General features: G+C 35.2%; 2 protein-coding genes across 2 annotated transcripts; one reads left to right on the top strand and one right to left on the bottom strand.

The window, feature by feature from the left end:
- The first annotated feature begins 934 nt into the window (after positions 1-934).
- On the top strand, positions 935-15,931 carry LOC106135567 (guanylate cyclase soluble subunit beta-1). The gene is made up of 15 exons (XM_013335916.2): positions 935-1,074; positions 3,158-3,177; positions 3,870-3,943; positions 4,383-4,483; positions 4,957-5,075; positions 5,648-5,803; positions 6,343-6,493; positions 7,197-7,351; positions 7,712-7,843; positions 8,344-8,426; positions 9,223-9,393; positions 9,845-10,082; positions 10,758-10,895; positions 11,368-11,525; positions 14,649-15,931. The coding sequence occupies exons 2-15, from the start codon at positions 3,175-3,177 to the stop codon at positions 14,767-14,769; spliced, it is 1,800 nt and encodes a 599-aa protein (XP_013191370.1). The 5' UTR covers positions 935-1,074; positions 3,158-3,174; the 3' UTR covers positions 14,770-15,931.
- On the bottom strand, positions 11,866-13,505 carry LOC106135568 (uncharacterized). The gene is made up of 3 exons (XM_013335918.1): positions 13,376-13,505; positions 12,767-13,000; positions 11,866-12,524 (listed from the first exon to the last, which is right to left on the bottom strand). The coding sequence occupies exons 1-3, from the start codon at positions 13,503-13,505 to the stop codon at positions 11,866-11,868; spliced, it is 1,023 nt and encodes a 340-aa protein (XP_013191372.1).
- Positions 15,932-16,674: the final 743 nt, after the last annotated feature.

The following is a 16,674-nucleotide window of genomic DNA, read 5'->3' as shown; positions in this document are numbered from 1 at the left end:
TTATCTATTAAAATTATTGATTTGATTTTTTTTTTAATTTTTATACTATTACGGTCTAACCGATTTTGTGAATTTCAATTTTTTACAGCAGCAGACAAAACTGTACCTTCTGCCTTTTAATATTCACTGACGAGTACATGTAAATATAAGAGAGGTAGAAAGAATTATAAGCAAATAATTCCCTAACTAAAGACACCAAAATAATATATTCACAAAGACTCGAGTTAAAATTGGTACAACTTAACCGTGGCGTAAGAATGGCATGTTGGCTTACTCCCTGAATCTTTAATCATTCCCTTTTCTAGGAATTCAAGTAACTAACTCAAGTAATTACTCCGATGTTAACTTTAGTTGCTAACTTTGGAATTTAACTGATTCAAACGGAGGAGCATCTGAAGGCACCTGAGTTTTGAATTAATTGCGTGTAAAATGGAAATTTCGAGAACGTTAAAAATTAGTTAGGTAGGTACTTCGCGTAATTGCAGCAGTTGAAACAATGTTGAGAAATTACTGGCTATAAATTTTGATGAATCGAATAAAAAAGATTTAGCCCATGACTTGAACTGAAATTTTATTGATATCGATTAAAGACTTATAACAAATACATTCAAATATGCACTTATCCTATAAAAGACACGAAAGATAAACCTCTAAAATCACTGTAGTGACATCTATGAGCAAAGTCTATAAATTAGTTTCTCTCTAATAAATCTAGATGGAGCTACCACCGCAATAACGTATAATGATTTTCATACAAATCAAATAATTTAATGTTAATTTTGTAAATAGAAAGGCAATATGTTAAATTGTTATTAGCTGGATATTATTTTCAGCATTTTCAGACAAATATTTAAATTAAGAGCCTGATGCGTATATTTTTTTAATCTATCAAGTTTCAGCCAATAGCGACTTCAGTAGGCGCCGACCTCTTGGCGCGATTAGTAAACTGTTGGGGTGTATTTCTGCGAAATCAAAAATCTGTCTTAAATTACGTGTAAACATTGTATGGCTTCGGTAAAAACTTAACCCTAAATCTAAAACACTAGTGTTACAAGCTGAAGATCTTCAGTGACGGTAAGTTATCTAATTTATTATGCTGGTTTACATCACATTTCATGATATTTTTTACGTTCTTACAGGAATATATTTTATTTTATACTTACCTAGTTACGTACTTAATAAAAAAAGTTTAGTACAAATTAATGGTCAATTTAGTTTTTAAAATCGAAATAAAATACCTACGTTGCTAATAATGTAGGTATAAATTATTTTTATTACTTTGCCGCTAGAAAAATTATGTTGAATGTTCTAAGTAGGCTCAAGTTCTAAAGCTACATCAATTATTATTTAAAAGTTTTCTTTTTTCATAAATTAGGATTTAGTAGAATAAAAAAAGGCGAAGTACTTCTGTTGTATGTATTTAGTAACTCTAGTTTTTGGTTTTTGTTAGTGGCGCCATCTTGTTTTAGATGTAACAACATACGCAAATGAAAGCATTTCCGCGTTTTGCTTGCTTCTTACGCCTCTTCCCATTACCATGCGTTATTTAGTATCTACTCTCGGACAAAGATGGCGCCATGAATTTTTCTACGATTTTTGAACACTATAAAATAAATATGGCGCAGAAACAAATATATTAATTTGTTACAGTCAGATTATCGAAAAACAGAATAGAAAATACTAATAAAATATATTGTTAAACCTATAAATTTATAGGAGCCACTCTTTCTATTTCGATTACCTATCGAGTGTGATAAAATCCAATTAAAAGTGTGATAAATTTCAGTAGAAACAGAGAGTAGGACCACTCCATCTCTTTTCCATGGATGTCGTTAAAGGCGACTAAGGGATATGCTTATAAACTTGGGATTCTTCTTTTAGGCGATGGGCTAGCAACCTGACACTACATACCTACTTGAATCTCAATTCTAACGTAAAGCTAAACAGCTAAACGACTACCCCGCAAGGGATATAGACGTGACTGTAAGTATACGTGATAAAATCCGTCGAGTAGCTTTATTGTCTATATCTCTTGCGGGGTAGACTGAAAGCCTGAAAGGCCAAGTTCAGCTGTAAATTATGGAATTGACATTAAAAAAGTGACAGTTTGCTAACTCATCGCCTACAAGAAGAATCCTAAGTTAATTAGCGTTTCCCATAGTCGCCTTTAACAACATCCATGGGAAAGATATGGAGTGGTTCTACTCAAAGTACCGTAAACCACACGGCGCTTTTCTTTGTTCTCAGTTTCATATAACAATGAAATAAATTTAATCCATTTCAATGTTTGCTCAACCGTTTCTAACGAGCCTCAAGAGGGAAATTAAAATGGAAAAGTATCAAATCTCATTGTTTTTTTACAAGTTACGCCGGAATTACTTCAAAGGAGAAACGAGTTTTCTGCCAAATGAAAAATAAGCAAAGGGCGGGTTTTTATTGGAGAGATTTTGAGTACAATTTGCAATTAACTCTATATATTTATATATTTAAAACAACTATAATAGTAAAATGTACTTAAAATATTTATTACATGGTTTTTTAACCGCCTACAAGCGAATATTGTGGTTTTCAGTTTGACCTTTATGTATGTATGTTTGCGTCCGTGATTTTCTCGCCTTTCGCTGAACCGATTTTGATGTGTTTTCAGGAACAATTTTGTTACACTTAGAAAAAGGTAAATTTAACCGACTTCAAAAAAGGAGAATATCGATTGAAGGCAGTTCTCTTTTTACAAAGTTATTAGGCATTCCAATGAGAATTTCAGACAATTCTTGCTTAGCGTCTATGTCTTAATAGTTAAATCCTTATACAGTTTTTGGCTGTCCGTTCATAGATTCGTAAGAGTTTGTTACCTTTGTATTGTTTGATAATCCTTTACTAGCGACTCATCCCGGCTACGCATCCATACACAGACTGCATAAAAATCTTCGTTGTGTAATTTTAATGATCTAAGCAATACATACATACAAACATAAGCGAATTGTGTTATGATAGTAATCTATTACATCTTTTGTCATAAGTCTGTCTGACAACGGTAAAGCGCTTGAACGATTGCGATAAAATCTTTTTAAAATAAAGTTAATTTTCTAATGTCAATCAATGGCTACATTTATCTGGAAATACACATAACTTACAAGGTTTATATTAATTGTTACAGGTTGATAAATCTTCGGAATGGTAAGTGTTATTAATATAATACTTATTTGTTTATCATTTGAACCAATAAATATAAGTACTTAGGTACGTTTATTATTATGACGGAATACAAACGTACAGTCACGTCCCTATCCGTTGCGGGGTAGACAGGCTTTGTCTTGAAAACAGTATTGAAAAGACTTAAAGGCCACGTTCAGCTGTTTGGCTTAATGATAGAATTGAGATTCAAATAGTGACAGATTACTAGCCCATCGCCTACAAGGAGAATCCCCAGCTCTTTTTTATTTTTAAATACTACGCCCGCAACTTCGTCCGCATGGAAGCCCTATCAATCCCGCGGGAATTCCGGAATAAAAAGTAGCCTATATGTTATTTTGGGTCTTCAGTTACCTACATACCAAATTTCATCGTAATCGGTTCACACTTTCACATTTATAATATTAGTAGGATTGAAAAAGGTATTTGTCTTCCATCTCACCTGTTATATACCTATCCGAGAAATACCCATTTATGCTACTTTTGAATTTTCACAGACAGTACATGTCTGGGAATATAGTTTTAGAGCCAATAAACTTTAAAATTACATTTAAATAAGGACCCCTGAATCCTTCGTAAGCTTCAAACTCTCTTGGGAACTAGTTCAAATTTTGTTAATCATATTTTTTTTTATTTATAATTCTATTTATATAAACTTATGTCGAAATTTATTACAGTACGGTTTCGTGAATTACGCTCTCGAGTTGCTGGTGACTAAAACTTTTGGGAAAGAAACATGGGAGACCATAAAGTAAGTTATATTTAAAATCGTATTAAGTATACATACATACATACATACATACATACATAAAATCACGCCTCTTTCCCGGAGGGGTAGGCAGAGACTACCTCTTTCCACTTGCCACGATCTCTGCATACTTCCTTCGCTTCATCCACATTCATAACTAAGTATTATGTATATACACTCTTTTGTATCTACGCTAAACTTACAGCAAGAAAAACCGTAGCGTATCCATTTGTATGGCTTGCCTGCAACCATTTACACTTGTCTGTGACAAAAAAAATATATATAAAAGAGTCATCATTTCAAACGCCTTAAATGAGGTTCTCAATCTTTGTGATGTTATTGTGACACATTAAAAAAAAAGATTTATTCGATTTCATATATATAGAATTTATTGCGTTAATTATGAAAGAGAATGAATTTTGAAATACTATTCTTGTTATAGAAAAAAAGCGGAAGTCTCCATGGAGGGTAGTTTTCTGGTTCGGCAGATATACGAAGACGAAATAACATACAATCTGATCACCGCGGCTGTGGAAGTATTGCGTAAGTTAATTTTGATGTAAAACTAAATTATGGGTGAACATAATCCCATTAATTTGGACTATGTGTTGAAACGTCTGTTAATCAATAAAGTAAAAAAATTACCTTAATAATTATACTTAACTTTCTTTGAACCTCTATCCTGAAATTAAAAATGTCTAGGGCCAGTGGACATTCAGTATTAGTATAGATTTTTATACACAGATACTCGTAAGAAGGTTAGATTGAACATACATATTTCTAAGTACTCTTTAAAATTTAAATTTCTATCTGGCCATAAATACTCGAACATGAAAAAATTTATTTGTATTTGGAATCCGTGCTATTCTTCGTGTCTTATTTAGACGGTTACCCGAAGATCAACTCCAACATTCGAAAACTTTATAATATGTGTCCTAAAATTGAGTATAACATTCTAAGTATATGCGACTTTTCCCTATAAACACTTATATTTATTAAACCTTCTCAATTTACAGAAATCCCAGCTGATTCTATACTGGAGTTGTTCGGGAAGACTTTCTTCGAGTTCTGCCAAGACTCTGGATATGATAAGATCCTCCAGGTCCTGGGAGCAACGCCGCGGGATTTTTTGCAGGTGCGATTTCAAAGTTTCTTTGACAAATATTATTATGATTTAGGTAAAAAAAAAAACATATAAACAAAAATAAGTTCGCAAAATGTCACTTTCGCAAAATGGTTCCTAAAATGTCCCATTTAACACAACATGTCTACTTTAAGCGTTTAAATTATATATATGTTATATAAAATACGTTGGCATCATGTAGTTTATAAAATATTTCGGCCATTCGGCGATGGCATAGCTACACGACTCAGTATACATTTATACATATAATTACGTCTATATCCCTTGCGGGGTAGAGAGAGCCAACAGTCTTGAATAACAATAAGTCGTATAGGAAGATTATTAAAGCTATAGGTGTTAGTAAAAGTCCACATAATATACAAAAACTGATACCTATAATCTAGAAATAATTCTATTGAAGTTTTTTACAATCTTAATACATACTTTAAAATATTATATCTTAAAGTATGTATTAAGTATACTAGTATTAAATACATACTTTAAAATATTATATCTTAAAGTATGTATTAAGTTATGTTATAGATATGACAAACTTTTTTAAACAGGCTTTTGCCATGTTGTAGAATCTGGACGGTCTCCACGACCACCTGGCCACCCTGTACCCTGGGATGCGCTCGCCGTCGTTCCGGTGCACGGAGAGGCCTGAAGACGGAGCCCTGATCTTACATTACTACTCAGACAGACCTGGCTTGGAGCATATCGTCATTGGCATTGTCAAGGTAAGTCTTATATGTCATTAAAAAAACACTTTAGTATTTTTTACTATGTGTAGGAGGAATAATAGGAAGTAGGAAGGAAGAGGAATATAGGGAAGAGAGTGTTAATGAACACATTATATGCAAGAATGTAGTTACCTTAATTAAATTGGTGACGTCCAGCTGAAAGCATCCTGATTTAGCGAAAGAAGTATGCAGAGATCGTGGCAAGTGGAAAGAGGTAGTCTCTGCCTACCCCTCCGGGAAAGAGGCGTGATTTTTATGTTATGTTATGTTAAGTATGCAGGCATCGTGCCAAGTTTTTAGCTTCTGTCTACCCCTCTCTGGAAGAGGTATGATTTTATCTATGTAGGTATATGAATGAAAGGCGCAAGCGTCGCTCCGTTTACCAAACTCCAATAATTGGTAATTAAGTACGTATTTACTTATTAGTATTTTGAACTTAAAAATACTTAGTACATTATCAGAACAACGAGTTAATTAATACCTACCTATTAACAAGATAATGTAAAAAATAAAACTACCTATTTATTTTCCAACAGACTGTAGCCAGCAAACTTCACGACACAGAAGTGAAGGTGGAACTCTTGAAGTCGAAGGAGGAATGCGACCACGTGCAGTTCCTCATCACGGAGACTTCGACCACGGGCAGAGTCGCACCAGAAATCGCTGAAATTGAGACCCTTTCTTTGGGTAAAACTATAGCTAGCATCTATGTCTATAGCATGCTTCACATGATGAATTATTGATCTAGGTAGATTATCAATAATTCATAATAATTAATCTAGGTAGGTAGGTCTCTGAGTAAAATTCTCATTGCAATTGACTAAAATATGAACTTAGGTTCCGAAGATTTTTATGAACAATTTATTAGTAAGGCGTTTATTAGCAAGAGGTATCGTAACTCTCTGAGTGATGGTATATGTAACGTAGGTACCTACACGGCTCCACCCGCGTGATTCTTAAAATCCCTTTAATTTTCATTCTTGAGAAAATTACGGGAAATCTTTAATTTTCATATTTTGAATCTCTACATCGTTATCTGAATTGTGCGTTAATATGTCAGTCAAAAAGTCTGTTTCATTTTTTATGTACCTATGTATTAAATAAATTTCCCGGCACCAATACAAAAAAGAATAGGACCACTCCATCTCTTTCCCATGGATGTCGTAAAAGGCGACTAAGGGATAGGCTTACAAACTTAGGATTCTTTTTTAGGCGTTGGGCTAGCAACCTGTCACTATTTGAATCTCAATTCTATCATTAAGCCAAATAGCTGAACGTGGCCATTCAGTCTTTTCAAGACTGTTGGCTCTGTCTACCCCGCAAGGAATATAGACGTGACCATATGTATGTATGTATGTATGTATTAAATAAATTTTAAAACCTATTTCAGAGCCAAAAGTGAGTCCAGCCACATTCTGCCGCGTGTTTCCCTTCCACCTGATGTTTGACCGGGAACTGAACATCGTGCAAGCGGGACGGACTGTCTCCCGTCTCCTGCCCAAGGTCACCAGGCCTGGGTGCAAGATCACTGATGTTTTGGACACGGTGAGAAATTTCGATAAATAAAGCTATGTTAGAAAGTAAGAATCTTATTTAAAATCGGTTCTGTAGTAACAAAATTTCAGCGTTTCGTTGATTTATCAATTTTTATACCAACATTAAACTTAAAGTATTTTTATTTTATACTAGTTTGTAAACGGGGCGATACGCTGAAATTTTAAAGATTCTACCAGACTTTGAATCCTTCATTATATCCTATTAGCTATTTGAAACGCGCGTGGGGCTAAAACACCTTGACGAAGAAGGCACAAATTTTTATTTACTCTAAGTTCTTGCTGTTATTCTCCTTGTACATAAATATATGAAAAAAAAAGAAAATAATAACAAAATATTATTTATTTACAGATCCGCCCACACCTGGAGATGACGTTCGCCAACGTGCTGGCTCACATCAACACGGTCTACGTTCTGAAGACCAAATCCGAAGAGATGAGCGTCCATCATGCTCATGATGATATCGCTCCACTTCGCTTGAAGGTATAAAGACTGAACTGTCTCTACTATAGCCGTAAGAAACAAGTAGGACGGAGTGTGGCTTTAAAAAAGTGAAGCATCGTAATGGCGGCGTTGAACGCAAGTGTAAGTGACCAAAAACTTGCAATTTCGTGAGATAATCTATGACGTAAAAGCGGCCGACTGTCATACTATTGTTGAGAGTGTGTGTGTGAGGCGTGTATATATAAAGTGGGGCCGCTATTTTTTAGTGCTTCATTTTGTCTTAAAGTAAAACTCCGTCTGCCTTTTTTGCTACGTCTGGTCTCATCATTATAGCCATTTCCCAGTATAATGCAACGGCTATAAGGGTTGGCAGATACTTTGCTTTATATGCCATCAATCTTTATAAACAAACTCCACTCTTTATGTTATTCTTGACCTAACTTTTATCCTCTGTAATTTGTAAAGGTAATCTTTTAAGGTTTGATTTATCAGAATTTAAGTATACAAAATTACTTAAAACACTTTAATTTCTACTTCAGGGACAAATGCTGTACATTCCTGAATCTGACGTGGTTGTATTTCAATGCTACCCCAGCGTAACTAACCTCGATGATTTGACCCGGTAAGCTATGTGACATTAACATGTATATTTTTCTTTATTGTGCCGTGTGGTTCCCGGCGCCAATAAAAAAATAGGACTACTCCATTTCTTAAGTCTTAAGCATCATAACTCGTAAATGAACAATAAGTTCATTCTTGCTTCAAATTTGTATGCGTTCCTCTTATTCTCAGGTTGGCTGGAAGAGATGCCACTTAGGGATAAACCCGCCTTTGTACTGTACTACTATTTTTTATTTGTAATGTACTAAGAAAAGAGAAAGATATCGAGTGGTTCTCTTCCAAAGTCTCGGACACCACACGGCAGCAGCAGAAACCTGACCAAAAATAGTCGTTTAATCAATCTACCTTTTGTGTCTTTACTGGCTTGTGCTAGCCTTCTTGTGTTCCCAGTTGCATCCTTATATGTTCCGCTTTAGAGCTTGGGGTTCTATTCGTATGATTTACAAAATTGTGGCGACATCTCTACGCCACTCTTCACAACATCCAATCAAACAACTACTGTCAATCTTCGCGAAGAAATTGAAGCGCTCAACCAATAGCAGCGAAGAATCTAAATTGCGATTTCAAAGATTTCACGGATTGGAGCTATATATACAACCTCCGATAAAACATCGTCGGAGCCGCGGTTCTCCAGGCATAACACCTAGCCTGGCGGAAGATCTTCCCTTTGGTGGCGGTCGAGCCGGATCATCGCTCCCGCTAGAAAATCAATATTTTATTCGGAAAATAAGACTTTTTACGTCATTTTACATTTCAATAAATTAAATTAACAATATATATAAACATTAAATTTCCAGCCGTGGCCTCTGCATCTCAGACATTCCTCTCCACGACGCCACCCGCGACCTGGTGCTGATGTCGGAGCAGTTCGAAGCTGATTACAAGCTGACCCAGAACCTGGAGGTGCTGACTGACAAGCTACAGCAGACCTTCAGGGATTTGGACTCGGAGAAGAAGAAGACTGATAGGTATTTATTATTATTATTTATCTTCTATGAAAAAAGAGTTATTGCTTAAGGATGTTATGTTGATTTTTGTAGCCATTAAGTGTTGATTAAGTCACTGGGCTATATCTTATCTGTAAGTAGGGAAATTTAAAATATCTGAATGCAGTCAAGAATTTTGGGTGTATACATACATTTATTTATATAATCACGTCTGTATTGTACTGACTTGTACTGTTGTACTGTTGGCTCTGTCCACCCCTTGCGGGGTGGACAGAGCCAACAGTCTTGAAAAGACTTGTCTACGTTCAGATGAATGGCTTTATCATGGAAAATTGCATCTTAGGTATTAAATTTTAAAAATACTTTATCCAAAAATAACAAAATGTATCAATTTCCATGGGAGTTTCTAGTGATAAGCCCCAAGATGTATTAAGTGATATAATTTGGTGTAATGAACCGAAAATACTTTCAGACTCTTATACTCAGTTCTGCCAATAAGTGTGGCCACCGAACTCCGCCACAAGCGCCCAGTCCAGGCCCGTAGATACGATCCTGTGACCCTCCTCTTCAGCGGGATAGTCGGTTTTGCTAACTACTGCGCCAGGAACACCGACCACAAGGGAGCCATGAAGATTGTCAGGATGTTGAATGATTTGTACACCGCTTTCGATGTGTTGACCGATCCGAAGAGGAGCCCAGATGTTTACAAGGTATGAATTCTTTTTATGAGAACATACGTAGAATCACGCCTCTTTCCCAGATAGGTAGGCAGAGACTACATCTTACCACTTGCCACGATCTCTGCATACTTCTTTCGCTACATCCATATTCATAGTTCTCTTCATGCAAGCTCGGCAATTGCGCGTATCTTAACCTGACTCTTTGCCAGGACGTCCTTAATTTGATCAAGATACGTTCGTCAAGGCCTTCCCACTCTGACCTTTTCCACCACACTCTTGTATATTTGCTTAGTCAACCAGCTTGCATTTATCCTCTCCACGTGACCAAACTATCTTTTATGTGAATTTTAGTAAATTTTACCGAACTGGCAGCTTGAGTGAAATTGCACTTTTTGTAAGGCTGATTTTAGTACATTTCATCTAAAAACACATGTACCTTTCAATAGGCAAGGACGCGGCTGTGGGTTCTCATATTCATCGTCGTGAACTGAATCTTTGATTTCCAATACCTTCTTCTCTAGTTAGGCCACGTCTAGCGGAGTGCATAAACTATAAGGGTATCCAACGAACTAAAGTAGCCAGTAACCTATAGTGACCAGTGATCTGAAGTAGTCACCTACAAATGTAATAATTTCGTTCAATAAACCTTTGTTCAAATCACCTACTTAATTTAAGAGCCTTGTTTTTCTTTTATCTCACGTTTAGGTGGAGACAGTTGGAGACAAATACATGGCCGTGTCAGGTCTCCCAGAGTACAAAGAGGCCCACGCCAAACATATCTGTCTATTGGCTTTGGACATGATGGACCTATCACAGACTGTTACTGTGGATGGTGAGCCTGTGGTGAGTATATGGATTGACTAGACTATTCCAGCAGCTTCTAATGAAAATTTTCAGGAAATACATTCTTAGAGATCCTCTACAGTAGCCAAAGATAATCCTTGGCAAATTATATTTTCTTCAGTCAGTAATGCAAGTGCGTCTTCTGAAGTACCTAATACGCACATGCATAGCACATAAAGACAGTTGGATTTGCAAGACTGATTTGTTATTGTTATATTTGTTTGTGTTTGTAGCATTGTCGATTAAACATTTTATCTATCTATCTATCTAAATCGAGATTTGATTAGTAACTTCAAATAGTGAAATTTCTATATTCTGTCCGCAGATGTTGCTACCGCCCTTAAAAACTTATAAAAACACTGATTTTGAACGGATGTTCTCACTTTTTCATAGAAATAGGCGTAGTTACTGAAAGAGCAGCAAATTTTACATTTGTTTCGTCTGTAGATGTTATCTTTTCACAAATTACCAGGGCATCACCATTGGCATCCACTCCGGCGAAGTGGTCACAGGTGTGATCGGTCACCGCATGCCGCGGTACTGCCTCTTCGGGAACACCGTCAACTTGACCAGCCGTTGTGAGACCACTGGTGTCCCGGGCACCATCAACGTCAGCGAGGACACTTACAGGTTTATTTGTATTATTTGCTACTAGTAATTAATGTGCCGTGTGGTTCCTGGCACCAATTAAAAAAAAGAATAGGACCACTCCGTCTTATTCCCATGGATGTCGTAAAATGCGACTTAGGCTTTTAAAGATGGGATTCTTCTTTCAGGCGCTGGGCTAGCAACCTGTCACTATTTCAATATCAATTCTATCATTAGGCCAAACAGTTGAACGTGGCCTATCACTCTTTTCAAGGCTCTGTCTACCCCGCGAGGTATATAGACGTAATTATATATATGTATGTACTAATGAATACTTAAAAATTAATGAAAAACCTTGCTACTGTTAGGTATTGCACACATTTTAATCATCAAATAGATCCAAATACTTCTTCAACGACACGGGTACTGGTAATTTGTAAATGCCAAAAGGCAACTCAAAATTTTCCCACAGTCTCTGTCGCACCGCACATCGACACAGATGTTTAAGCTCCACTGGTCTTAAACCACATCTTGTACTTGGAATCAAATGATCTTCCAGAAATACTGCATAATTTTCCAGCACTATCTTTCTATCGTAATTATAATCCTCTGGCAGTTCTAACTGTTTATACACTTGTCTAGGCACTGTAAATTTAATCGTTGGTATCACTCTTAAAATCAGTTTCAAACATCCAACTAATTCATATGGATATGCTCTTTTATATTCTTTCATTCTCTCTAAGATTGATTCAACTGGATTCGTTGCTGCGTCATCTGTTATTTTCGCTCCAAATCTAAGTAGAATCATAAGCATTTCTGAGGAGGCCTTCTGTATAACAACTTTTGCCGGCGATGCTTTACCACAACTTTCTAAAGGCACGTCTATAAACCGATAAACCTTCTCATCTTCTGTATATTCTAAGGAACCCTTGTTGGCGTGGTCCAGAAAGTATACCAGTGCGTGTACGTTTTCCTCTCTGTCCAAGAAATCTGATTTCCAACCCGCTATGAAATGTGGTGCTGCCGTACCAAATATGGCTCCTGTAATAGTCAAACCAACCTTTTTAATGTCGGGACATACTATAAACATAATATAAAAATGAATTGACTACTCTTTAATTAATGATACTTGACAAATATCTTACAATATTAGTGGTTTAAACTGGTAAGATATTTAATTAAGATTTATTTGATATGTTGAGATACCAGTTGAAATTGTAACAGTTTCAATAGTGATTTTATTAAAAAATATACACTTCTTTTAAACAAATACAAAAATTTACCCAAAAATATTCTCTCGAAAGTGTTTTCACACGTGTAGATCTCATTCAATAGTTCTGCTACTGCTTCGGTATCTTGGACACCCCAATCGAAAGCCAGCTTCATAGCTATATAGAGGACATTGTGATACTTTCCCATGAGACAGACACCACCATTATCATATTTGCACTGTTTATGATACTGAAGGGTGGCAAGAATTAAGTTCGTGCAACTTGTCGTGTCAGATTTGTTTTCACCTGGAATCAGAGGTTATATAAGATTTTAATTAAGGGTTTCTTTAATCTACTGCTTCTCATTTTTCCCGTTGATAAGAATAATTTTACGACTGATCACTATAACGCCTTTAAGTATTTGAGCCGTTCTATTATCAAAATTACATTCAATTATAAGATTTTCTATTCAATTAAGTAGTGTATTTTAACATTTTCAACAAAGCTATCTGTACTACCTGTCTTACCTATATTATTACGAATAAGCTGATCGGATTTGAAAATCATATGAACAAACATTTTGAGAAATACATTAAAAAATAACAATGCACAATGGTGGACTTATTATTGTAATATTACTTTTATTTGGAAAGAATAATAACATGAATAATTAAGAACAACCTCTTGCACATCCAACAATCACAGCTCTAAAGAACTCAACAAGATTCCTCCTCTTGTATCTCTCATTCAAGCAATCCCTGTCGAAATTGCTAAAAACTACTTCAAAATAATTCTTCATGTACACATCCATATTCTTTATCAATATCAATAACTTTTTGTTAATACTATCACTTGGGATTTGAGGCAGAGTATAATCCAAAAGTATACTATTAACAAATTGTTTGATTGAGTTGTAATTCTTCTTATTTGCCAGGTTGTTGACTATCACACATAATTTAGAATTTTCACTTCGATTCAAATTAAGTTCTCATGCTGATAAAATAGTTAAAGACTGCACTCGCTAGTGGTCAGAAGTTAACTAATCGGAAATCAGTAGACCAAGGCATTACAAGGAAGACAAGCAAGTGCATAAGCTGCTTTTCTATGGTCGTGTCGGGAAGCCATATGAAGTATAAATTTCATTCCATTTTTGTATTGACTTTGTCTATTATGTCATTGTCACTTTTGTTTATATTCATTCATAAATAGTTAAGATGAAATAGAAAAAATATTAAATTTTATTAAAAAAATCAAACCACAGACTAAAAGATATAAAGTAGGTATAGTTCAAGTAATGTTTTTAAATCTGTGATGCTATTGCTATGTACCGATTATTTTGTTTAAAACAAAATAATCGATAACCTCTTTGGGAATTTTAATTGATTAAATATTCTATATATCATTAGTAGTATTTTGGAATCCTCATCCATAGAACGGCTTGTTGTCCAGGGTAAAGTGGAAGGCTCTCGACCGCGCGGGAGGTCACCCATGCGATGGACCGACCAAATAAAGTCTGTGATTGGCGGTTCACTTAACGAGTGCAGCAGGATGACTTCCAGCAGGGAGAAATGGCGTGACATCGTAAGGCGCACATTGGCGCCCGCCTCCAACACTACATGATGACCACGACCACTCTGTCAAGAGTGACACGACTAAGAAGAAGATTTTGGAATAGATTCACTCCATATTATACATCTTTGCCTTGAATATCGTAAAAGGCGATTAAGGCTTTGAACACATATTAGTAAATTGCTTCAGTCCTGGGTTTGAAGCAAATAATAGTCTGTGTGTGCTAGCTGGCTTCTCTTATCGCGCCGCTTGTAAAAAAATTATGGGTGCCGGAAACCACACGGCTAACATATTTTTGGGGGGATCTTAGTGTCCATTTTCTTCTTTACTACTTTGTTCCCAGTCTTATAATAGCAAATTTCTTACAACACCTTCACTTTTTCAGCTACCTTATCAACGAGACCAACTACGATGAGCAGTTTGAGCTGACTTACCGTGGACATGTCTCCATGAAGGGGAAAGCAGAACCGATGCAGACATGGTTCTTGACCAGGAAGACAACATAAATTATCAGCACCGCATGATATCCGTTGCTCGACTTAGGCTTCCCCCGAATTTCCACTTTTACCAGTTAGTTGGAAGTGCGCCGTTATCATTCTCGAAATATTAGTCACACGTTACAATTATTACTAAAGATTTTTAGTTCAAAAATATACCTAAGCACATGATATTGTGATCCATACCATCACGCTTAATATACGTACATTCAAAATTGAATTAAAATTGAATACCAAATTAAAAAGTAAATTTTAGTTCGGTTTAAAAATATGTAATAAATGTTCGGAAATTTCGTGTAAGTAGTAGTGGATGTTGATTTGAGTTTGTAAACTCAAATAAAAATCCTCCTTTTTTTAAGTCGCTTAAATTTGTAATACCATCTCCCAAGTGTAACAAAGACTTAGGCTGAAAACCGGAACAAAATCGGGCGAAATAATCGCAGACAAACATATTATATACAGGTCAAACTGAGAGCCACCTTTTCGTTGTGTGTTGTAATTATCTTTATTGCACAGAAATAATAATACTTTTTTTAAAGGCGGTTAAAAAAAGGGACTAGTCATTTTACACGGCTTTGCATGCGTAATTATTTCAATTAATTCAATTGTAGCAAACTATGAAAATCTAGACATTCCTTCGAGTATACTTACTGCCCAAAATTATGTTATTAATGATAATTATTGACGAAAAATAGTGATTAGGTCACTAGTCTTTCTTTTGGCATTAGTTCCAGTTACATACTCAGTATGCTTGCATGTGATATCGCAGGTCTCAGATTCGAATCCTGGCCAGGACATGATGAGAAATGAACTTTTGCTGAGTGGTCTGGGCCTTGGATGTTAGCTCTATAAGTATTTATTATAAAATATAGTATCGTTGAGTTAGTATCACGTAACACAAGTTTAGAACTTACTTCGAGGCTTACTCAATCTGTGTAATTTATACTTTATATATTTATTATTCAACTCTTTGGACGGGAGCCTGATTAGAAATATAGTTACCTAAGTAAATGTTTATTAGGTGTAATAATAGTTTTATTGAAAATTCTATGACATGTAACATTCCATGTAATGCTTTCATTAAAAAAAAATTATAAGTATATATGTGTTGTATTTCTAATGTTGAGTTATATTCTGTTGATATTTTGAAAATGTCTAAAGGTGTCTCATACTTGAAAGTAACAATTATAATCTATTAAATAACTTAATACTTAATAACATTTTGTGTCAAAATTACTGAAACATGTTCTAAACATGTTATGATATATAATATGTACGCATCGTAACAATTTCTAGTCATCCAAAGTATTAATGTTAAGCTTTAATGTATTTTTTTTTAATTCTAACATAATTGTCAGTCTTTATTGTATTCGAATATTAAAAGATATGAGAATATTTTTTTTTATTTTGTCGTCAATTTAGCGAATTTTTCCCGATTGCTCCCAGGAAATCCCGCATTATAAATATAGGAAGGAAAATCTCCCCGTAAGACTACAAGGTAACAGTAGGGCTTGGAGTATGAGTCAAAAATCAAATTTTTAGTTATCCAAATCAGGAACAAAACAGCCAAAATTTGGGCAACACGTTTGAATCCGAAGTTCGAAAAGACACAAAAATGTTTTACAAACCGGACGGCTGAGTTGGACGGACAGCAGTCCACTACAATTTTCAAAACATTCGCTATTAATAACACAGAGGTTATAATTATACAAAGGCCAAGTTTTGAATTTTTTTTTCGAATTTGGAAAAACTTCATAATCTAATGTTAGTTATTTTTTTTTTTTATAAAACGTTGTAACGGTTTAATTTTCAAGTGAATATACTACTTGATTAACGTTCTTCTTGGTTTAAAGTTTTCGAGATTTAAGGTACATATGTATATTACATCAAAAATATCAATTTATTACCTTCCTT

Source organism: Amyelois transitella, chromosome 21, assembly GCF_032362555.1.
Source record: "Amyelois transitella isolate CPQ chromosome 21, ilAmyTran1.1, whole genome shotgun sequence".
NCBI classification, from domain to species: Eukaryota; Metazoa; Arthropoda; class Insecta; order Lepidoptera; family Pyralidae; genus Amyelois; species Amyelois transitella.
This window is presented reverse-complemented; position numbering and strand designations above follow the sequence as displayed.